This window comes from Micrasema longulum, unplaced genomic scaffold (assembly GCF_059751315.1).
Source record: "Micrasema longulum isolate JH-2025_06_02 unplaced genomic scaffold, ASM5975131v1 h1tg000059l, whole genome shotgun sequence".
NCBI lineage: Eukaryota > Metazoa > Arthropoda > Insecta > Trichoptera > Brachycentridae > Micrasema > Micrasema longulum.
The window spans coordinates 500,483-525,324 of record NW_028277266.1 but is presented as its reverse complement, the minus strand read 5'-3'; the positions used below and the strand labels follow the sequence as shown (position 1 = coordinate 525,324).

At 29.9% G+C, this 24,842-nt stretch overlaps 1 protein-coding gene across 1 annotated transcript in view; it reads left to right on the top strand.

Annotated features, from left to right (window-relative positions):
• Positions 1–2,351: 2,351 nt before the first annotated feature.
• The window catches only part of Sobp (Sine oculis-binding protein), a 114,422-nt gene continuing 91,931 nt past the window's right edge, over positions 2,352–24,842 (top strand). Inside the window, exon 1 of the mRNA XM_088230196.1 lies at positions 2,352–2,686. Within this exon, the coding sequence (XP_088086322.1) occupies positions 2,582–2,686 (105 nt within the window). The 5' untranslated portion in view covers positions 2,352–2,581. The remainder of the gene's footprint in view (positions 2,687–24,842) is intronic.

The window sequence follows — 24,842 nt, the reverse complement described above, 5'->3', positions numbered from 1 at the left end:
CACTTTACACACAGTGCAACATTTACAATAATGCCTATGTTTAAACATCCACATCCACAACTATTCAATCTGTTGACTTTTGTGAAGTAAGAGCTAAAACCTTTATAGATGTGGGTGATATTTATTTGGTGAATTCATCAACAATGTGGTGGTTCAAATATGGGCAGAATGGTAAATGTTACATAGTGTGTAAAATGGCCACTAAACCAGCCAATGACAGGTCATAAGCCCTGTAGATGCCTACACTTCTATATTACCTTCACTTAAATGTTCTTCATCTCTGTTGTAAGATGTTAATATTAACATCTTCCCAGGGAGTTGAATCCAGTCCTTGTCTACAAAATTTGGACAAACTCAAAATATTGTTGATAAATCCACCTGGTCCATGAAGAAGTATAGAAATTAAAAAAAATAGATTTCCAGGCGTTGCCTAGTATGAAGTTGAAATAATTTAATTAGATGAATCTCACCCGCATGAATACACGTTTAAACTCTTTAACTTCACAAACATTAACAGATGACAGAATTGATGGAATACATATGTTCAAATATGGGGAGAATGGTGAATGTTACACAGTGTGTACAGTGGCCACTTAAACCAGCCAATGACAGGTCATTATCCCTGCCCTGTAAATGCCTAGACTTGTATGTTAGACATAATTTAAATTGTACATTGGTGGATTTATTGCCAAATGGTAACTTCTTTCAACCAACTGATGATGATGATTTCACTAAATAAAGGTATTATTTAGTTAATTTAAGTTTTTTTTTTTTTTTATTGCTCTAAAAATGTTTTTTTATATTATTATTATTATCTAGTTATTCTCAACTCAGCTGTGTTATATTTATATTTAGAACATAAGATTTTCTCATGGTTATTGTTATCTTTCATTTAGAAATGTTATGTTTCTTTTTTACTTTTTTGTATTATATGTTCACTAAATTGTTTAGTTTTAATTATTTATTTATTCTAAAGAAACAAACAGTCGACAATGACATTTAAACGAAAATACAGTTTAAAGACAGACCAGCAAAGTTTCTAAATAAAAATCATACATATTATTAAATTGTGTTACAACAAAAGGATGTGTTTATGTGTATTTGTATGAGAGTAAGTGTAGATGTGTGTTTATGTGTATTAGTGTGGGAGTAAGTGTTCAGTGTTCAGGTGTGTGAATCATTCAATTGTAAGTGGGATCGTATCGCAGGCAGAAATAGTAAGTCTTAATTTATTTTTAAATAAATTAGGGGGCATGTAAAATATATCAATAGATGAAAATAAAACATTATAGTTAGAGCAAGAACGATAGAGGAAAGAGTGTTGTGCATAGTTAGTGCTACAGACTGGCAGATGGAATAAATACTTATTTCTTGTCACGCGAAAGGGGACATTAAGATTAATTTTGGAGAGTAGGTTAAAAGGGTCAACATTATTATTTAATAATTTATGTAAATAAATTATAAATTTATTCTATTATTTCATATTATGTACTACCTGATTATTGTGCACTGCTGTGATTATTTCTGTAAATCATTTTTTTTATAAAAGGTTCTTTGAACCGTTGATGTATAAATAAATTAATTACCTTCTCTAAAATGTTCTTCATCTCTGTTGTAGTATGTTAATATTAACAGCCCCCCAAGGAGTTGAATAGTCCTTGTCTAAAAACATTTGTACAAACTCAAAATATTGTCTACAACCTTACTACTGAAAAATTACATTGGGGACAAATCAAAAATTAACCTACGGTGCTATTCTGAACCGCTCTCGTGGCCGTAGAAAACACTTTATCTCGCGTATTCACATGCAAAATGTAAACTAAAAAATACGCGAGATAATAGTGTTTTTTGCGGCCGCGAGAGCGTTTGGAATATCACCCCTACTTCGCCTAAGAGCCTGGAGCCTATGGGAACGCCTGAAAAGCTCTAATAACTCGCTTCTCCGAGCCACTGCAGGGTGGATTCATTCACCCTTGTTCTAGTGATGGCGGTATATGCTAAGATTGCTAAGACCATCATAAATGCTGCAAATATAAAATTTTGTTTTATGTTTATATGGTAGAATTGGCTATGCACTATGTAACCATTTTACTGGAATAATACAAAAAAAGCATATGATAACTACACTAACGTCACTAACCAGACGAGACATAACATGAATAGAGCTTTTAATCTTTTTTAAAATTATTAATATTTTTTTGAAAAGAAAATCGTGAAAATATTCGTTTGTGAACCATGTAATACAAACTTACTAAAGAAATAAAAAAAGAGCCAAATTTGTTTACACGGAATTTTCAGAAAATTTCTAAAGGTATCCTTTATCCCGTCCCTACGATGTTTTTTCAATGTTTAGTCTCGCGGAAGCTCTCTCGCGGAGCGCACGCCCGACGCGCGCAGTTCTGCAGTATAATATTACAGTTTCGAAACATGACACACGTTTTGAAATGTGAAAACTTTTCCCTAATAATAGATCTGAAAATGTGTCTATTTCTGCTCTCCGTGGGGCTTCAGTGAAGTGTGTGGAGACCAGGTTCTTTGTTTTGTATGTGTTTTTGTATATTTTCGGTCAATTTTATCTGGAATGCACCTGATGATGACCAGCAAGAGTTCGAACTCCTCGACGGCCAGTCCCCCATTGCTGGACGCGAGAAATGTCAAGAAAGAAGTGCCAGATGATGAGATCAAGGTAGATTATCAATCTTTATGTAATATTTTTGCATAATTAATCGTACTTAATATTTTTTTTATCAAAGAAAATGTTTGATGAAAGACAACTTGACACTTCCACTGAGTTTGATAGACCAATAACCGGTTTCATCGCTCTCGCGACATCGTCGAACTGGACTTTTAAGAAGTTTTAGATATATTAAATAGTCTGTGAAGTTTAATTTTGTGTGGAAGGTTTTTTATTATTAATGAATATATTTTTAGGAAATAATTATTTTAAGGTATTAAGAATATTTTTATTTGTGGATTTCGTCAAATATTATTACAAGATTTTTATTTAGTATTATGAAGGTGCAATTAGTGAAAAAAACAAAATGTTTAAGGTAAGTGGTTAAATACAAATATTTAATGACATTTAGTAAAATATTTTTAATAATAACATTTAGGAAAATATTTTTAATAATAACATTTAGGAAAATATTTTTAATAAAATGCATACAGAATTAAGTAAGAATTAATAAGTTCAAATATTCATAATACTTCCTTTCACTTTTCGCAAGAGTAAATATTAAGAAGTAATAAAATTAGATAAACGTTTATAAAATTATGGTGTGAATAAAGAAAAAAATACATTAATTAATAAATTAGGAAATAATAACAACAAATTACAGTGCACACTCGCTAATAAGGAGAATTCACGCGTTTGCAAATGAATACGCAAATAATATCTTTTTTATTCTTCTTCTTCTTCTTCTTCAGCCTTATTCTCTCCACTGCTGGATGCCGGCCTCTTCCAAACGTCTCCATTCCTTTCTATCACCCGCTTTCATCATCCATGTTTTACCGGCAATAGAGGCAATGTCGTCGACCCATCTTTTCTGTGGCCTTCCAACACTTCTTTTGTTTGCCCATGGTCTCCACTTTATTATTCTGGGTGTCCACCTGCCATCGTTTTGTCTCGCCAAGTGTCCTGCCCACTACCATTTCAATTTCGCTGCACGATCCATGATATCCACGACTCCGGTTCGGCGCCTTATTTCTTCATTTCTTATTCTGTCTCTTAGACATACACCGAGCATCTGTCTTCCCATGGATCGTTGCGTGGATTTTAATTTCTGGCTACTTTTTTGTGTTACGGACATGGTTTCTAGTCCGCATATTGTCACCGGCAATATGCACGATTCAGTCTTTCTTTTCTGCTAATGAATACGCAAATAATAAAGTACATATAAACATATTTGATATTACACTTTTGAATTTTAAAAAGCAGTGTATCAATTCATTATCTTAAAATTTTAACACCTTAATACTACTATTTTGATTTAAATTGTATACCTTTTATTAACTTATAACTGTATTCTTAAATATTATTGTTTAACCTCTTTTAATTTTAAGATTATTTTAATGGCTGACATATAAATAAATAAAATGTATGTATTCTATGTATTCCCATATATTTTTAACTAATATGATAACATGTTTTTTTTTTAAATAGATTTCTTTTTATTCTTAATTCATTTTTATTTAAAACTTTTTTGTAAAATACATTAATTTCTGACTTTATATTTATATATTATGTAAAACATTTAAAAGCTCATAAGGCGTTTTCAATAAATAAAACATTTTTTTTTCTCTAAATAATAAAAAAATAACAAAACACAATATAATTTTTTTAAAGCTTATCATGAGAAATGCTCCTCTGAAGTTTCGCGGTTTGGCCCTGAAAAACCGTGTATAGCTGAGCTTGCGAATTAATTCACACAAAAAGAGTCACAATGTATATTTCATACCTACAAAAATATTGACACGTGTCATCAATTTAACATCTATATGTGCTACATATATACTACATACCTACATTTACATCCATATATTGGAAGGTGCAATGTGCAATAAAGGCCGACTTATGGACTATTGAACTAAGCCAATTTTTTATTTTTATAAATCGTACTATCATCGCTACGATTTTTTTAAGTTTTGAATTTTTTTTACTACCCCGCGTGTGACGTTCGCTCTTCAGTGAGTTATCCCGATTGGTGAGTTGTCTTCCCTGAAACCGGAATCAATAATAACTTTATCATTGGTTGATTCAGAAGAACTTGTGACGTCTTTCAAATAAGTTCATTTTTTTCATACATTTTCAAGAAAATTCGCCGTAAAACAAATTTTCAAATTTTCACCGCATGTAAGAAAATAATTTTTATATCCAATTTTCCGTAGCACTGAATTTTTTTTTTGTCATTATTTTTCCTACATTAAAAGCCCCCTTACCCGGATCCGTTTTCAAGGTCTTGTGGCCTCTTTTCAGATCCGCCTATTGCAAAAACATTTAAAAAAAAATGTAATTGTAACAATTTTTTTTTAACTTCTTTGTTAACAAAAGATTCGCGTTTTTTAAGAATTTACATTTATTGCTTTCAATGTCCCTATCGCATCCAGAGAAACCTAAGTGTAAACAGTACATTTTTCTGTCACCCTCAATCTAATTTTCCTAATTCTGACGGCGCGGCGATAGGGTATGTTAGTTCATTAGCTTGTTAGTAAACCGGAAGGATCAAGTCCGATCGGGACAAACAGAACCGACACCACCCCTCCGCCAGCCAAATAATTCCACCCTATTAATAAAATAATTATTTGTGTTATAATAATCGTACACATTAAAATAGCATATCTGAGACTACTGAGATATTTTGCACTAAAACAAAGTGGACTTCAGATTTTTATTTCAACTTAAAAAAGCATTTTTACGACGAAAGTGAACGGTGTTTTTTTCACGTATAATATATTGAATCAACTGCTTCACAAACGTAAAGTTTATGTTATTTTTTTGTTCTTTTATTGTGCGTTTTTTAATATAAATAATAAAGGTATACATATATTAAATATAAACATAAATACGTAGCATTTAAAACTGTCCTCTGTATATTAGGTTTTCTTTGTATATTCTCACATGTAAAAAAATAAAAATAGTATATTGTTAAGTGTCCTCGGCACGGGTAACCACAGTGATATCACATTATTTTTTATTTATTATAGAAATAAAATACTAGTAATACTTTTATCCACAAATTTCGAATATCCAGTGACCGGTTTCATCGCTTTCGCGACATCTTCGAGATTGGTATCTTTATTAAGACAAAAATGATCAAGATACGCTGCGATTGGTGTACCGATGCGGTGCCCTATGCACCATTAAGTGTGGAAATGAAATGATGATGATCCTTGAAAATAATATTTATAAAATACTCTGAAACACTTTGTTAATGATCCTTTAAACAAAAAATAAATAAATAAATTTACTCTTACATAATTTTGAATCCTCTATCCTTACCTCTATTTTGTATAAAAACATTGAATTTCTTGATAAAGATACAAGTCTCGAAGATGTCGCGAAAGCGATCAAACCGGTCAATGGATATTCGAAATTTGCGGATTGAAGTATCACTCGTCTTTTATTTCTATAATAAATTACAATGAACTCCATCAAGAATTTTCACTTACAAACTTAAATATTTTATTATTTGTTTTTTTTTTAATGAGAAAAAAGCGCTTATTGCGATAATTTGTGATTTTTTTTCTCCAAAACGGCAAAAATGTTGACCCCTGTGTTTTATCCTTTAAGGTAAATATATAATTATTGTAATATAATGAGTTTTTCTACTGACGTTTCTTGGTGAAACTGCATTTTAATTATAAAAATAAAAATACGTATACAGTTTTATTCCATTTCCATTTATAATTTTTTACCAGCGACCGGGTTTCGTCGTGACCGACATCGTCAGACTGGTGGAGCTGGCGGCCTCCGTGGTGTAGTGGTCAAGACGCTTGTCTCACACACGAAAGGTTCCGGGTTCGATTCCCGATGAGAACAAAAAAAAAGTTATGTTTCTCAAGCCGGGGTGTTCTGTGATGTAATTCACCACTATAATTGGGCCTCCGGGTGGGTCTATTGTGGTGCAAAAAATATATCATTATATCAACTCATTAGTTAACCTGAAACACTTTGTTAATGATCCTTAGGACAAAAATAATTTATGTAAAATCATGATTTACAACCCCTGCTTGCATTTGTATATAACATAAAAATTTGTTTAGTCTCCCACCAGTCTGACGATGTCGGTCACGACGAAACCCGGTCACTGCTAAAAATTTATAAATAAAAGTGGAATAAAACTATGTACGTATTTTCATCATTAAAATTAATTATGATGATGTAATAACCTATATTTACAAATAAGTTATTAATTTAAAAAATACTTGGTACACTTCCACTTATTTATTTTTGACCAATTAGCCCTTTCACCCTCTAATGGGCATCTTCAGACTGGTGAATTTTATTCAGTGTAAGGATAATGTATATAACAATCCTTACACTGTATAATATTCACCAGTCTGAAGATGCCCATTAGAGGGTGAAAGCGCTAATTGGTCAAAAATAAATAAGTGGACGTGTACCAGGTATTTTTTAAATTAATAACTTTTATGTAAATATAAGTTATTACATCATTACAATAGAATTTCAGAATTTCGAAGTCAATAAATAATTTAACTGAAATAAAAAAAAATATTGGAAATTTTGTATCTTTGCACAATCGTTTTGTATTTTGGCTTTGCATGAAAACTTGACCAATTTACTACTATACTCTATTTTTTATAAATTTATTGATATTGTTTTAACTTTGCTGGAATTCCTCTCGTCCGTGCGCTTTGTAGCCGCACGATGATTGGTTATCTAGCTTTCATAATATCAACTTTAAAATACCTAAATTTTGTAAACGGGGTTTGGAATTTCAATCTTCTATGCGCTTAGTAGCTGCAAGGCGTGTTGTAATCTTACTCCTTTTTATTATTCATATTATTATTATTTTTTAATACACTAAATTTATTTGACAATTTTTAAAATGTGTAAATGGGGGGTAAATTTCTGTCTATGCGTAATCTATGTGTAATCTAGCTCCTATCTGTTATAATTTTTTATTGATCTTAATTGAAAACGAGGAACTAGAATCCCAACCGTCCATGCGCTCTGTAGCTGCAAGATGTACTGGGATATTTATTAATTGTACAGCGCCCTTGAGGTGATTTTCACAAAAATGGCGCTTTATAAATTATCCAACTATATATATTTGTGATAATTTTTGTTAAATGCATGAGCCGTTGAGTAAATGAATAATCATAAGCTTCTTTTTCCATCTCTGTTGAGACGTCTCCTCTTCGTCTCTTCCCGAGAGAAAGTTTAGCTGGTCGCAAGAATCAATCTGGATGGACTACTGTCTTTCCTCTTGGAGGAGAGTGTAGGAGAAACGTGACGTAATACGTAGATGTTATCAATATAAATATAATATTGGAAGATAGCCATAATGTCATGAGGTGCGCGAGTAAGATGTAATAAGGAGGAAAATATTGAAAGCAGAAAATAAGAAAAAACACACTTTTTCAACACCTATCTGTTACCACGCACTTAAAAAACTTTTTAATTTATTTATTTTTACATAAACGGCATAAATTGCCTTAAACATAAATTTAACATAAATATGAAGAAGAAAAAACACACATAAATACACAACATAACATGTCCGGCCATAAAAGCTAATGCTCCGCATAATTTCATGGTTGTCAATAATACCGCGCAACAATCGAAAGAAGTGCGTAGTTAAATTAAAGCCCTTGAACCTGTGGCAATTGCACAGAAATGTTTAATCCGAGTAATTAAAAAAAAAAACATTTCGTTATCCAAGTGACTTGCTCTTCAAAGAATTCAGAGTACTGAATATTATTCAACAGTATATATTGAGAACGGCAGTGGTTACACACATAAATAGAAACATTTACCCAAGTGTCAACCACAACTATAATACAAAATACTCCAATAAGACTCTGATACTAAGTGAATGGGTCAACACTGTTCTGGCATCGAGACAACACTATTACGTAGGCAAAAAGGTTCATAACCTTTTGCTAGAATCGAGGAAAGACGGGAGTGTTGTTAAGTTGCGGAAGGTGTTGACCTCGCTCTTTCATGACATTGGTCGTAGGGAGTCAGATAAGTTGATGCATGCCACGGATTTGAGATTCTTACTGGATGTCGAAAATAAAATATAAAAATAAGGAATAATTGAAAAAAATATATTTATTAATGAAGTTTCGCATAAATAAATTGTCTATGTTTTTATGAATGTATGTATGTGTATGCGCATGGGTGTATGTATGTGTGTGTGTGTGTGTGTATATATGTGTGTATATATATATATGTATATGTATATGTGTGCATATAGTATATATGTGTATGTGTGTATACTGTGTATGTATATGTACCAAAATGTGTATACGAATAAGTTTTTTTATTTTATTTGTCTGTGCTCTCTATTCATTTGTTAACTATTATAATATATTAAAATGTAATTGCCTAGCTTAGAACGGGGTATGTACCCTTATTAGCTGGGCAAAGTGAACGTAAAAATTGTATTTTGATAAAGAGGGTAAATAAATAAAATAATAAAAAATACACATTCCTTCTGGTCTTCAAACTGCTGTAACTGAGCATACCCTGGAGGAACTCAATGGGAAAATCGTACCCGAGACCTCTTGCTCGGTAGGCAAACGCGCTGACCTGTACACCACGAGGCCGACATTAATATATCACCCCCGGATTTAAAAATCACCCCCTTTTATTTCTATAGTAAATTACAATGAACTTCCTCCGAAAATTTAAACTAACAAATTAGAATGTTTTACATGAGTATCAGATATTTAATTTTTTAGTTTATATGCTTAAATCAGCATTATAATTCTTTATTTTTTTTAATAATTTGAATCTTGAAATAGGGTACCCATAAACACCTTATTTTGTGTGCTCTGATAATATCTCTTTCATACAGTTGTCCTTGTATAGATTAAACATCCATGGTTTCACCTAGTGGTGCATGGGGGCACTGCATTGGTACTTCAATACTCTTCCCTTACCCCCTTCCACCTGTTGACTTGGAAACAGCGCGGTTGATATACAATTGGCGTTATAAATGCCGGTTCTAAATATCACGTCGTTACGACTTACCGTAAAATGTAAGATTTTATGCCGAGGGCAAAGTACGTTTATCGCATATTTCTTAACCTTCTGTTTGAATTTCGTTTTTTTTTTTCATAAACGTTTTTCCCATGTCATAATATTTTTTACTACTTTGTATAAAATATAATTTTGTGACTTCGCCCTTTTTCGTAATGGTAGTCTGATTTTTACCATTTCTCTGGTATTGTGATCATATTCATGTTGGCTTTTATATTATTTTTAATTAATAATATAATACGCAAATATCATCGTATTGTAAAATAGTATTTGCTTATATGTTAATACTTTTAATTCTAAAAATATTCTTAAATTATTTTTACTAATTTATTTATTATTTATGCGGCCTAAGCCAATTACAACAGTTACACGAAGAAATATAAATATACAAGTAACTGAACAAAAATAATATAAAACTAAATGTGTGGTTTGACTAATTGTGGTTTGAATATTATCTTTAAATATTTTAAATACCCATTATTATATTAACAAAACAAATTTAGATTCAGTAGTAAAAATAATTATTCACCAAAGCAATTGCAATAAAACTAACTGCGATCTAACATATTCAGTACTTGATACAACAGATAAAATTAAATATCTTGGTGTACTTAGACCAAATCTTAAAATGGGAAGACCACAATAGTGAACTTGTTAAACGTATTAGTTAGTATTACTTAATTTTTCAATCTTTGTTAGAATATGGTATTGTAAGATGGGGTGGTGCTTATGCCAATATATTAAACCCTCTTAAAATCAAAGATTAATTATTAAAGTAATTTTTAAAAAACCCCCAACATTCAATACGGAAAGTCCATATAAAATATTTAAGGTTCATACAGTAGTCACTCTTTATAAAATAAATTATATTATACAAATTTATAGTGAAGAAAATATAACAGAATTCGAGATGAACAAGTCACTCAGATACAAACATAATATTGAAATTCCTGAATTCCACACAAGTCATGGTCAAAATAGCTTTGTCTTAAAATGTGTAAAAAATTATAATAATCTCCCCAATAAACTAAAAACTATTAAAAATAATATATCAATAAATAAATTTAAAGTAAATCTAAAGAAATTTTTGTAAAACACGTGTAAAAACTACATTAAATTTTAATTAGTATGAATGTATTGTTGTTTTATGTTTTTTCTTTATATATCCTATGTTTTTTTTTTCCTCATGTACTCGTTTATTCAAAACTATATAAACTCTTATAAATAAACAACTACAACAGTGTAAGTCAGTCTCCAAGCACAAGAGTTGTTTTTTTTTTAGAGTTACAGTGATAACATTTACTAGATGTATAAAAGTAGATCTGTATAGAATTATAAAAAAACTTGTAACTTTTAGGCAATTTTTTTTTTCTTTAATATAAAAATAAAATATGGTCAGTTTGTTTAACTTTTCCCTTACTGTCCCAAATACACCCGCGCGTTACGGTGCTGTGTAGCCACTACACATTAAAAAAAATAAGAGATTTAAAAAGGAAAAAATTGAATATTTATAAGGAATGGCTTTAATTAACCATAATTTAATTTAAAGATGATAATATTTCAAATCTAACTGCTGAAAACATGAAAAAACCATTGGGTATCGCTAACGACTCGAGCGAAACGTGCACCCTCGCCAACTTCCCGAGATCTACTAAGCTATATACCAAGCTTTATACTTTTAAACTACTTTTAAACTACTTTTAATTACTTATATTATATATGTTAATAAAATCAATATATTGCTGCTCTTACTATAATATGTCATTAATTTTGAAGATGTTTTTTAAATTGACCTAAATTTAAATTTACTGTCTTATATCTCACTTAAAGATTCTTATCATCGTTTCTTTGAATCCCTTAAAATAAATATGTGTTTATGTTTTTCCCTTTTAAAAAAAAAGGTTATTACTATTTTATTTTATTTTTACATCTGAGCATGTTTTTCATTCTTTATTTCCATTCTTAATTTTTAATTACTCTTTCAAATTTTCTTCATTTTTAATATTATTTCCATTTGTAAATACTCACTACAAACTACAAACCTTAAAATATATTTTTTTCACTTAAATTTTAATTTTTAAACAACTTTCATTTATGTTTTCTTTTTCCTTCTCTTTTTTATACTTTCATAATTAACCTTACATATAATTGCTTTTTAATATGAAAACTTCACTGGTCCATTAGAATTAAGTCTAATTGTGTAAAATATTAAACTTTGTAACTGTACTGTATGTTTCCTGAATAAAAGAAAAAAAAAATAATAAAAAAAATAAAAAATAATAAGCTATGTATATAGTACTGGACTACGTGACTGACTGAGAGAATACTCTTGATGATATTTGTAAATTATCCCCGATTTCCGATAAAATGCTTTTTTTGTGCCTAATAAGTACTTGTTATTTTAATAACAAATTATTTCAGTCGAGACGTAAATGTGTAATGGCGGAATACTGAAAATCTAAACTTAATATTTACTATATTTATAAAGATATTATAGTTATTAGACGCAATGTGTCTAGCTACACATCACCGGGGATCCCTCGTTAAATTATCGGATCAGGTTAAATTTTCTCGGTTTGATAAAAATAATATGCTATTCAGCGTTTTAACCGAAAAAAATAAATATTGTTACAAGCACGCTAAAAACTAAGCTACATACGTAATACACACTCGTCCCTAAAGTCTGAATAACACAACAAAATTATTATTTCCATAATTTTGTTGTGAGATATCCAATTTCATCTTTCTCGCTGGTTCTCCGATTACTCACGTGTACTTGTGTTTGTAGTGTTGTTCTAGGGTGTGTGTATGAGTGTGTAATCAAGTGAGGGTGTGTATGTATGTGTGTGAGGGTGTGTGTAATTTGATAATTTGCCGCGCCGCGCCGGTTCTAAGTAGCGAACATCAAACTAATACCGTTTTACGTTAAACTTAAAATGTTTGATTTTTGATGTGAGATGTGACCAGGGCTGGATTTATTCATAATAATTTTATTTTTTTACATTATATACAATATAAAATGAACGCGGCTATGCAGAAAGCATCCAGTCCACAATTTAGAAAAAATGAGATTTTGGTGTTATCGAGTTAAGGAAGGTTAATTGAACGTAGTTATGCAGAAAGTAGCCACCCATAGAAAAGTGAAACTGAGATAATAGCACCTTTGTGAAAAGAGTGAATGATCAAATCTACACAACAGTTTTTGACTTTAACAAATGATGAATAATGAACAATAAATAGTTTTTTTTAAATATATATCTAACAAACAAGAATCTAATTTTGTATTTGACAAGTTTTAATGATTCTTAAAGTACCTTAATATTTTTCTAGTGCTGTGGGTGTTTTCTGTAAATCGACCATTTTCAGAAGGTGATTAATACAGTTTTTTGTATGAAAGCGGTCTGGCTGTTTTAAGCAGATCATAGGATTGTCCTTACTGCAACTGATAACATCAATATCTCTTTTATTATTTTTTTAATTGTGGACTGGCTGCTTTCTGCATAACTACGTTCAATTCTATGTTCTGCTTAAAATAGTCAGGCCGCTTTTATATGAAAAAACTGTAATAATCACATTCTGGAAATTCCATGATGTCAAAATGTCATGAAAATGAGGTTTCTGTATGAGGTTTCATTCAACATTAAATCAGGCCGTTGAGTGCTTCTGGGTTTAGTAGTCAGCCAGACTAAAAATCACCAAAACTACTTTAAAACATAATTAAATTACTTTTAAAGTTGTTATAAAAAAATAATTAATTAATTCTTTACAATACTCAAATATAAACATACAATAATATTATGATCAATACATGTCATTTCACACATGAGAGTTTAATTAGGGCTGGCTGTTTTCTGCAAAATGCACATCTTTGGTTGTGTGGTCAACCAGACTTTAAAAAATATTTTTTTTTGTCATATAAATAGTTAAATTATTTTTTATTATAAAAAAAAATGCATGCATTCTTTTTCATTTGTCAGAGTAAAAAACACTCCAATTGTTGTGTAGATTCCATTATTCTCCATTTTCACCAAAGCGCTATTATCTCTGTTTCGCTTTTCTAAGGCTGGCTGGCTGCTTTCTGCATTACTTCGTTCAAATATTAACCCTTGTGTGGATAAGATGTTACATGAGTCTACATAACAAACAAGTCTTGATAAATGACGAAGGATTTCACTTTTTTTTTTTAAATAATGAATTTGCATATTGCTATAAAAGACCCAAATTATATTTACAAATTAAGGAAAATATTTTTTTTCACAATTTTATCATAGACACAATTATATGTTTTTTTATGTCCCGACTTGATAGAAAATTCCGTGTTAAGTCGGGACTCTTCGATATATAAATGAAAAATATTTATTGACATATTAAAACAATATACAAAATAATCAAAACAATATACAAAATAATAATAGAAAAATATAAATAATAAAAATTTTAAGAGAAAAAATATTGATAATAAAATTTTATTTATGATTAAACATTGTAATAATTAAAATTTAAATAAAATGTCAGCCTCGTGGTGTAATGATCAGCTCGTTTGCCTACCATTCCAGAGGTTCGCTTTCCGACATGGTTGATATAAAATATTTATTTAAAAGGGTTTTTTCGCACTAGAATCTTTCATAGCCCTTTGACTGGTACCTGAAGCGTCAGACTGATAATCTTACCTTTGTGTAACAAAAATGTTCAAAATACGCTGCGATTGGTGTACCAATGCAGTGCCCTATTCACCATTATGTGCGGTAAGGGAATGATGATGAAGATGAATAAATATATATTTTTTAATTTTGTGATTGAGCTACAGGATCTTTACCTGGGAGCAGCTATCGAGTCGAAAACACTCGTCCAGGGTTCTGGTTCTATTTCCCACACAGAGCTGTATTCTTCATCGCCTGGACGCTGATTTTTTTTTGTATATAATTAAGAAAAATCTTAAAATCAAAATGATTCTCAAAATAACTGCGTACGGTTCTGTTGGTTACAAAATACTGTCTACCATCTTTTTTTATTGTTCCTCGGATAAATATGGTGACCGGTAGCCGATATTAGAGAATATTCCATTAGATGATCATTACATTCTTAGAATTATTTCCACTTGCCATAAAAAGTCTTTATTTGTCGCTTTTTAATTATCAAAAATATCAGACGCACCTAATTGGTTAATAGAAATTAAAAAATCATAGAGATAAAAAACATAAACCTTTGAAATATTACCATATTATTTTATACTACCACTAGCGGACCCAACAGCTGTTACCCTGCCAGAACATTGGCTTGTCTGCTATTTGCTTGGAAAAATACTTTTCATTGATAAGTAAGTACTTAGGTACTTGATTGAATTCCAAAACTAAAAATTATTAATATTAAAATATTGAATTTAAGTTGGTACCTACGTACGTGTTTATGGTTAAATTCCAAAACATAAAATAATTAATTTTCCAATATAAAATTCTTTTGGCAAATGTCAAATTCGGCTCTTCTCACTAACAGGGGTGCACTTAATTCGTGAATGCGATTTTTAAATATGTATTGAATGTCAGTTAATTTTATTTTAGTATTACCAAAAATCCAGTAAAAAGAAATAAATGGGAAGAAATTGGGAAGATTGGGATCCATAAAAACCGAAAGTTGTTTGTAAACATTCAGAAACATTTTTTTTAAACACAAAAAAACAACATCCTTCCACTTTTTTCATATGTGCATTCTCGTCGAATGCAACCCTGGTAGGTCGATGAAAAAAAAATTATGCTTCTACCTGTTTCTTTACAGTTTCGATTGAAAATTTTAATATCTACGAACACGCGCAGCGCAAAGATTTACATTTCCCTGAAAACCGCATGTAAATCGGTTAAGCCGTTTAAGAGGAGTTCAGTGACATCACACGTACAGAAGAATTATATATATATATATAAAGTTTGGAAAGGAAATGATGATGGTGATAAGCATAAACATAATAAGAATAGGAAGCCAGGGGTGGTATTCTCAATCTTCTCTACCCCGAGAGAGGTAAATTTGGGGATTTTATTTTTTTAATGCGACGACCATTTGCTTCATGTAATGGTTACACTGATGATTAAACGTCAAATAATATATAATACTGTTTAAAAACGGAAAAAAAACTCATACGGTTTGGTCAATTTAACCTAATTAAGTGTTTCAGGTAACGCTTGAGGTCGCAATAATGGTCTAAATAAAAATCTTCACGTTTGATTTCACGTGTTCATATTTATTTGACGTATCAGGGGCGAACCGCGCATAGAAGCGATTATGCGCAGCTTACCATTATATTTGACTAACTATAATGTTTTATTGTAACTTTATTTACAGAAAAACATATAAATAATTAACATTTACTTTAAATCATTTCCAGCGTTTAGTATTAGGAGGTACATAATATAATGTAAGTAATATATACTATAAATTGATATTTTTCTGTGGTTCTGTGTGATACAACAACTCTCATCCATGAAATCAACTCAAACGATGTAACTTCGTGATAAATCATATTGTATAGATATATTATCCATTACTTTAATATATAATTCGTTAAAAAAAAAAAATCCCACTATGAATTCAGTCGATATTAGATATTCAATTGAAATGTCAACTGGCCGCATTGTTCTAGTAATTACTAGTGCTAAAAACGGCAGCGTGGAGCGCTATATGTCCTGCAATATGACGCATGAAAGTAATTATGGTTTTATGTCAAAAGTACCATCTCAAAGAAAAATCGTCCTCATGAAACAATATTTGAAATACTGTTTTTCAAATCAATAATCATCAAATAATTAGTGTAATCTGCAAGTTTAATGTAGGAGAAAAAACCCGCACTGGGGTTAATACATTCAAAATATAGTATACTTATTTGTATGAAAAAATAAGCTGGAATAATCGACTAATTTCTTAGCTCACCGCAGGCGCTGGGCGCGCTTTATTAAAATTTATATTTATATCAGTATAAAATAACAAACGGTGGAAATGATTTAAAATAAATGTTAATTATTTATTTGTTTTTCTGAAAATAAAGTTACAATAAAACATTATTATGGTTAGTCAAATATGTATAATGGTAAGCTGCGCATAATCGCTTCTATACACGGTTCGCCCCTGGTATGTGGTGGGCAAGCTGTATGTATAGTATATAACGAAAAATCGCTGTTTTCTACCCGTCTTAACATATCATGTAAGAGATGATCGAGATACGCTGTAATTGGAGTATAAATGCAGTGCCCTATGCACCGCTTGGCGCGGATAAGTTAAACGCTGACGACGAATCATCAAAAAAATAAATTCAACTGAAATCGTATTCCATTTAATATCTTTAGTATCAATTATTAGTATAAATGAATGATTGTAGAACATAATTAATTACTGTTGGTTTTGAAAGGATATCAAATGTTAGGTAACAGATTACCAACAGATTAGGGTCAGAACCCTACATTATAATTCAATAAGGTATAATATTACACCTTTGTTACATGCTTGACTCATGATAAATATACTATTTCACGTTTCGATAGCCATGAAAACACATGCTCAAGGTATATCTGTGTTTGTAAATAATATATCCAAAATCGTAAAAATCTAATTGTATCTACAGTCCTTAAAATAAAGCTTGATTAGAATGACAGCTGTCAAACTAATTTCATTAGTAGATCACTGATAAAATCGATTTTATCAGTTATTTCATGCAATCATGAAACTCTGTTTCCAAGAATTGATATAAAAAACGCAAAAACAAGCCTATTATATTGTGTACACTTATTTGTGTATAAATTTGTATAAACCACTTAATTTTTTTATTTACTCTTCGACCGGTTTCGAGGTCATCGTCAGGAATTTAACTAACTTATAATTACACGCGTTGCTATTTATATAAAAAAATATTGTATGAAAGAAACAGAAAATTTAAAGAAAGAGAGAAAAAGAAGATAAAATAAATGATAACGGTTTATACAAATTTATAAACAAATAAGTGTAAAATGTCATACCACAAAGTGAAAAAAGTTTTTGATAACAATAATCTATTATAGTGTGTTAACATAATTATTCACCATAAAATAGGACGTTTATACTTTTTTTTTTATAAACAACATCAAATGAATTATTTTTTTATTCGATCGATTTACATTGATCAGTTTGTCCCATCTCTAACGTTTTTGCAAAATGATGTAACCTTGTAAGAACGTCGTTAATAATTAGGTTCATTTTAGTTTTAAAGCTAATTTTATATATTAATGTTGATTTATGTGTCAAGCAGTGTATTAAAAAAATAAATTAACACGCCAGATACGAATGATTTTTCGTGTGTCAATATAAATAACTCCTTTGACGTTACTGCAAAGTTTTGTTGTTACTTTTTCTGACAAATGTAATTTTAATCAAGCTTTATTTTAAGAACTATAGTATCTGGGTAATCCCAACGCTTTAAAAACTTTTAAAATAAAAGTACCTACCTACCTAGCTCTCAAGCAATTTAAAAAAAGAATAATGAACTCATTAATTCTTTAAAATGAATAATTTATTCATCCTTTATCTTTTTCTTATTGAAATATATTTGAATATATTATGTTTTATTAACATATTACAATAGAGATGAAGAACATTTTAGAGAAGGTAACATAGAATTCTAGGTATCTACAGGGCTTATGACCTGTCATTGGCTGGTTTAAGCGGCCTTTTTACACATTTGCAACATTCACCACTCTGCCCACACTTGAACATCCACATTCCTTCAACTCTTTTATCTGTTGACGCTCGTGAAGTTAACGATCTGAAGCCTGAACTTAAAATTAAAAAAAACTACGGTGTTTCAAAAATTTAATCTACTCTTAAGTTTTTAAAAAAAAAAGTGTAATATCTTATTTTTTAACCCTAGTTTGAGGAAAATTCCGACGTTTTTTAATCAGAAATGTTTATAACTACCAAAAAATAATAATAAAATACTAAAATAATATAACAATAAATAGAAGGTCAAATTTTGGAAAAATCTTAATAAAGTTTAAAAATTGACATATCTTCCAAACTAAAAAACTTCAGCTAATGAAAGTTAGGTCCAATAATTAGCAAATGACCTTCTCTATATGCTAATTTGCTATGGTGAGTTCAGTTCCAGTCACCCTGTATAAAAACACAAACAAACCATCACGCTGTTTTGCCGTAGGTGTCTTGCTCGATCTGGGTTTATTTGTTAATAGACTATTAAAAAAATAGTTTAATAGTCTATTAACATATAAAATAAATTAAAAAAGACACCGAACTTCCTCATTTAAAGATTAAATTAAAATTAAAAACATGCTCAAAGTAAAACAAAAAAAACAATATTTAAAGTAACCCGAAAACAAAGGGTAAAAAAGTAACATTAAAAGCATCTAATCAGTACATAATTGAAAGTAATACTAGAAATGAAAAAACATTCCATAAGTAGTCAAAAAATAATAATTTAAATAAATTTGAATAATACATGCTCAAACGCAAAAAAAAATAATTAAGGAACTGATAAAAAAGTAACATTAAAAATATCTAATCAACTTATAATTGAAAGTAATATTAGAAATGATAAAACATACCTTCAACTCTTTCATCTGTTGACGCTTGTGAAGTTAAAGAGCTGAAACCTTTATTTATGCGGGTGAGATTCATCTAATTGAACTATTTCACCTACATATTCGGCAACACCTGAAATTTTATATTTTTTTTATTTCTATACTTCTTCATAGACCAGTTGGATTCATCTTCAATATTTTGAGTTTGTCCAAATTTTCGTAGACAAGGACCGGATTCAACTCCCTGGGGAGCTGTTAATAAATCCACCTGGTCCATGAAGAAGTATAGAAATTGAAAAAAAAATATTTTCTGGCGTTGCCTAGTATGTAGGTGAAATAATTCAATTAGATTAATCCAAAAAAAAAAGTAAAAAAAAACAACATGAAAAATTAAAAATATACAGTAAGAAAAGTAATATACGGGGTGTTCTTTAAACCCTGTCACATCTGAAACCACGATGATCAGTATGGGCAAGAAGACATATTGGCATATTAAAAAAAATATTTAGAACGCATAAATTAAAAAAAAAAAAATTTAAAAAAAACAAATGGTTGCTTACTTCTGCAGGGGAGAAGCGATGGGGCGTGGCCATGTGGTTGAGGGTGTATGAGACTCCCCCCTCCCCTCCCCTCGCTTCACCCTTGCAGTAGTAAGCAACCATTTGTTTTTTCAATATTTTAATTTTATATATTTTATTCGTTCTAAAAATTTATTTTAATTCTTGCTTAGACTGATCGTCGTGGTTTTGGATTAGACAAATATATTTTTAAAGCAATTCTAAAAGTATTTTAAATTAGCTAAATAATCTAAAAACATGCTTAGAGTAATTAAAATAAAAAGATGATTTTAAATTAAAGGTAGGTAAAAATTTTTATTAAAGCGATGTGAATATTATAATAATAAAAATACGGATACAGTTTTATAATTAAAATGCAGTTCCACCAAGAAATATTAGAAGAAAAACTCACGATACTAATATAATTTTTTTTTTTTAAAGAAATTTAATTAAAAAAACCATACCAAAATATGCGATTGAATGTACGAGATAAAAGGGCGTGTATTTATTGTAATAACAAATAAATCTGTGACATGGTGGAAACTAGCCTTAACAAAATGGCCTCCAACCGATAGTTGATAGTAGAAATACAGAAATTCGACACCGCGGCGCTCGGATCGTATTTTTAAGTTTGTTTGATATGTACTGGCAAGCTTTTCAAAAATATCCTCTTGCATAGTTACCAACACACTCGCAGGAACACCAACGTACACACACGCACACACGCACCAAGTTCGTAGTCCAAATGCGTGCCATATTATTCACGATTCACGACTATTTATAGAGAAACATAATAAATTATTGGTCTGTAATCCGGCGCAACGCGCAACACTGTAATACGAAACATGAGACACGCGTTATTCTATATTTTTGTAAGAGGATATTTTTCTGATTGGTACCCTGGAACTTTGCCTACGTAATCTACACAACGCATCTGTGTGTGGCCATCATTTATTGCGGGGTTATCACGTCGCATCCTACTCGTCCTTATGACAAACGATCCTTATATTTTTTACACTGTGGTGCGACGCATAAAAAAAAACAAGCGCGATTTTTTTTAAATCGAGATGCTTGAAATATCGAGACGTACCCGTCTCTTTGTCAGGACAGGAGATGGGTACGTCTCGAAACCGGTAGACATAGAAAATTCGGTAAGTGGTCATACAAATATTTAATAACATTCAGTAAAATTTTTGACCACAAAGTTAATGCTTTAAATCTTGAATTTGGTTCTGTCGTCTGGAATCTCCAATATCTTACCTACATAAATCAATTAGATCGAATCCAAAATAAATTCTTAAAGGTTCTCAATCGTAAAGCACGTCGGTTTTGCATGCTGGTGTAATTAGTGTCCTGACGAATAAACGGGTACATCTCGAAACCGGTAGGCATAGATAAGTCGTTACGTGGTTATATACAAATATTTAATATCATTTTTTTTTCTTTTATTGAGGAAACACACAGCACAATTACATAGTTTTATAGTAGGTATGTACAGTTAGACTTAATTTTCATGGACCAGTGAAATTTTTCATTTCAGGTATATTATCATTATATCTAATCTTTATTCTGTAATCTAAGGTTATCAATTATCTATTTTTAGTGCAAAAAACAAGGAAAAAAACATAAATGAAAGTAGTTTAAAAATTAAAATCAAAGTAAAAAAGTTATTTTTAAAAGTTAAACACTTTTATTTTAAATAAGTACAAATCATACATTTAAAGTAACAAACATAAACCAGTAAATACACAAAATAATAATATAATTTCAATAAATAGAACATAGTAGAAGAAAATAATAGTTATAATAATTGTTATATGATATAGAAAGCGTAAATTAAAGTAGTCAATAAAGTAACAAAATAACGCATTAAAAGATATTAAATAATAAAAAGAAACTATGATGAGTAAATAAAGATAAGGAAGGAAAGTAAAAAATAATACAAAAAGTAATTTCATTTTATGAATTATCGTAGTTTTCGGATCATCAGACGCACTTTGCTCTGAAAACTGCAACTCAAAAAACTGAAAAAGTTCTGAAAAAAAAACTGAAAAAGCTCTGAAAACTCAACCAAAAATTGGGGTGCGTCTTATGATCCGATGCGTCTTACCGTGCGCAAAATACGGTAATGCGAGCGATAAATTATTCACTATTCTTGAACCATAAACAAATATTCTTGAACCCTAAACAAATACCGTCGATGAAAGTTTAATTCATTTTACATTCTTCCGACTGCAAATATTTATCTTGCAGATTATTCTTTATTATTTACTGGAAGAGATTATTCATTCCACAAGTGTCTTTTTTTACCGGCGCGCGTTCTGAGAAACCATTCTGTTATCACTAGTGACTCCTGACGAAAATTGTTTACTCTATTCAACGAGGCTTACTTAATCAATATTTAAAGTTGTCAATGAAATGCCCGCCTAATGCTGTAGTTGTTGGAACGTTTGGCTGACGCGCCCATATGTTTGCGATGTTGCATGTATTTTTTTTTTTTTTTCATTTAAACAATATGATTATACATTTTTACAGTTTTCAAAATTTAAATTGTTATATTTTTACTTAAACTAATATTCCACCAAGCCACTTTCTGTAGCTTGTTGGTGGAGATTATATTTATACTAACTTATATAACATTATCTACATTTATAAAAACAATGAATAACATATATAAATTAACAGCCGGAAAGATCAGAATATACACGTGTATACAAATAATAATATATATATATATTTTTAAATACAATAAAATAAATGAAAAATTAAAATATTTACACATAAGCTACTATTCATATACAAACTTTTGATCGAGTAGCCACTCTCTTATTTTGCTCTTATTACAATGTGAGTTAAATTTAAGTTTTTTCAGCAATAAATTAAAAATGCTAGGTACAAAATATTTGAGAGTTCTATTACCATACTTTTTACATACTTTTTGTACTACCAAACCATCAATATACGTGAAGCGTGTATTATGGTTATGTTTGAGAGGAAATTTGAATGTATTATATGCCTCATAGATTCACAATGTTTTTTTTTTCTTGTCAATGCCCACACACCACAAATAACTATCGACGTGCTAATAAACGACGTGATACAATTTCTCCCCATGGCTATTTATCGTATTCGCGATCACAATAGAACATCCGTGAACACCTAACATTAAATGTTAAAATTTTTACGTTTCGCGACGTATAATCCTGCTGCGCAATCACGTATTTGAATTTCACCGGTGTAAATATAGAAAATATTCCAAAACTGTTTTTATTTATTCATTATTTATCATGCTACTTATTGCATTAAGCCAGTGGTTGGCCAGCCAAATGTCAAGAAAGGCGGTCACCAAAGTAATTGTAATTTAATTTTCACTTTTTTGTATTAGATACTCCTTACTATTTTGTTAATGCAATATATTGTTTTATTTTTATGGTAAACGCCGATTTTTCGCCAGTGAACAGTATTTATTTACGAGGAAAACAAAAAACAAACCAACACGAGCGTAGACTTAGAGATTACACACGCGTTGACTTATGACTGCGATGACTTAAGCATATTCATTATTGTTCATTGTGGTCGCTCAAATGCTTAGCATGTTTTTAAGCACGTCGATGGTTATTGGTGCTCAATAAAAGATGTTTATCACGTCGATGAAAAGTCCTTAACCATATTTTTTTATTGCGTCGGTAATTACCGACAAGTGCGGTCATTGTGATTGAGTTGCTGGCTGTCTTATTTTAAGTTTTGGATGTTTATTAAATCTTTTTATGTCATATTTACAGCCCTAAAATTGTTATACTACAATAATTATAAATAGGGGACCATTTTTTTAAACGTGAATATGTACTTTTAATAGATATTTTTTTTTTAATCCACCTTTTGACAGCCATAAGAAAAATAGTTAGTCTTCATTAAAAAACATTGGAGCCCATTTCGAATAAAATATACGATTGTGTGAAGAAAAAAAAATCTGGTAATAATTACACCTTTACCTCTAACATTATTGAGAATAACAATAAATGAAAAAAAATCGTTGAATACTTTGTGAAACAACCATAATCTAGAAAATAAAATTGAAAATTAACATCAAATAAGAAAAAAAATAGAGCGATAATTATCCACAAGGAAATATGACAAATACGCAATTGTTATAATAAATGCAGTCATCAATAGACTTCACTCTCTAGGCAATAAGTACCAGGACATTGGTGACTCATTTCACATGAAATTTAGTACATATAGAACGGCTCTTCTTCTTTATTTCATTGGTAATAGTTCTAGGTAACTATTTGTTACTATTGTTAAAAATTTGTTTTAAACTTCTTTATTAGTGTTTTTTTTTTCTTTTTTCGTTTCTTCTCTTGAATTAATTTATAAGTAAAAAATATTTCTCTTTATCATTTTTTTACATCATTATATATTTTTATACATAAACATATACTATTTACCTAAATATTAGTTTATATATATATATTTTTTAATGTTATTCAAAATTGTTTTCTTAGTTTTTTTTTAACTGGTTCAAAGTATTTCAAATACCAAATTATCTTTTTTTATCGGTAATTCTATAACTGGTAATATTTTATTATTTTATATAGTTTATATTTCTTAGACTTTCTAAATTAATAATATTGTTTTAAATGCTCTGTATTACTTAAGCTTACATGTATGTATATTTAATTGTATTTGTAACTAATATGTAAAAGGCACTAAGTGCCGTTTATTTCAATAAAATAAAAATAATAAAATAAAATAATTAAGATACTAGCAGGCGACATCGACAGTTGGCTATCGCCTAATCTTCTTCTTCTTCTTCGTTTTTTTATGGCCTTTTCACATCTCAACTCGGGTGTTCTGGCCAGTGTCGAGTATTTTTGTTTTTTTATTACATATTTACACATGTGTTAGCAATATAATATATACAAGTTAGTATGTTAGTATTTAATATAATATATACATATAATAATAAGACATATTTACAGCTTTACACCATTTACAGCTAGATAT